Source organism: Schistosoma mansoni, chromosome 4 (assembly GCF_000237925.1).
Source record: "Schistosoma mansoni strain Puerto Rico chromosome 4, complete genome".
NCBI classification, from domain to species: Eukaryota; Metazoa; Platyhelminthes; class Trematoda; order Strigeidida; family Schistosomatidae; genus Schistosoma; species Schistosoma mansoni.
Window position 1 is genome coordinate 18,368,553 of NC_031498.1, and position 1,047 is coordinate 18,369,599.

At 30.0% G+C, this 1,047-nt stretch overlaps 1 protein-coding gene across 1 annotated transcript in view; it reads left to right on the top strand.

Annotated features, from left to right (window-relative positions):
* Smp_160170 (hypothetical protein) overlaps positions 1-1,047 on the top strand; it is a gene marked incomplete at both ends in the record, with an annotated part of 25,175 nt that overhangs the window by 7,258 nt on the left and 16,870 nt on the right. The window contains one exon of the mRNA XM_018797050.1: positions 151-497. Within this exon, the coding sequence (XP_018652130.1) occupies positions 151-497 (347 nt within the window). The remainder of the gene's footprint in view (positions 1-150; positions 498-1,047) is intronic.

Sequence of the window (1,047 nt, forward strand, 5' to 3'; positions counted from 1 at the left end):
GCTCAGAGAGCAAAACTCCATCAAAATCACTAAGTTGTTGCATCATTCAGTTAAAAACAGATAATGTTGAATATTATATTTTGCTTGGATAGTCAAATCAAGATTAAGTAAACAAGATAAATTTATTTTTTGAAAAAAAACTTTCTGTAGACTTTGTGAATTAGAATCTGGAGCGTTTACAAATGCTGCCTATAATTCTTGGAAACAAGAAGAGGAGATGAAAATTAAATTAAATCAATTGAAACAAATGGAACGTAATCGTTTAAATGTAATGATAAGTCATGAAGCATCATCAACAGCTAAATTTGATCTTTGCTGTAAACGTAAAATTGCGGCTAATAAACTTAGAAATGAAAAGCGTGCCAAACTGTTGGAATTTTTAAATAAAAAGAAATTACAACAGGATAAAGTGAATAAAGTAGCCAAAGAAGTTGCTAGTTCACATGAAAATGCAAAAATCGCAAAGAAGAAATTGATGGAAGAAAAGAAAAAATCAGGTTTATTTATATTATATATTTCTAATTACTTTATGATTTACCTTAGAGAACTGTCTGATGCCCAATAATGTTCAATGCTTTGTTAACTTACATTAGTTAATGATAGAAGGCATCTTCGAATTTTACGAAGATTTTGTGAAGTTATCCCACTTAATAAATGAATGATAGTATGAATAAAATAATTAGGCTTTTGTGAAACTCCAATGAGTAGGAACCATTAGGTCCAACATTAATGTTGATAACTGTAAATGAATAATAGTTTATAATATTTTAAGTGTTAATGGCAGGTTGATTTGATAGTTGTTATGATATTCTTACAGATAATGAAAGTGGAGACTTTTGTTAGAGAAGCCAGTGGTTTAAATTATTAACATTATTTTTTATCTCACATCATGTGTCTACTTCTTGTCAAACTTCTTAAATTATAGATCAGAAGGGGTTTTGTGGAGATTTCAGTATTTCCATAGTTGAAATCATGAGTCAAATGAAACTAGACCACCATGGAAAACCTGGAAGCACTGGGCGGCCTTTTCGTGGTCTAGCTTCAATC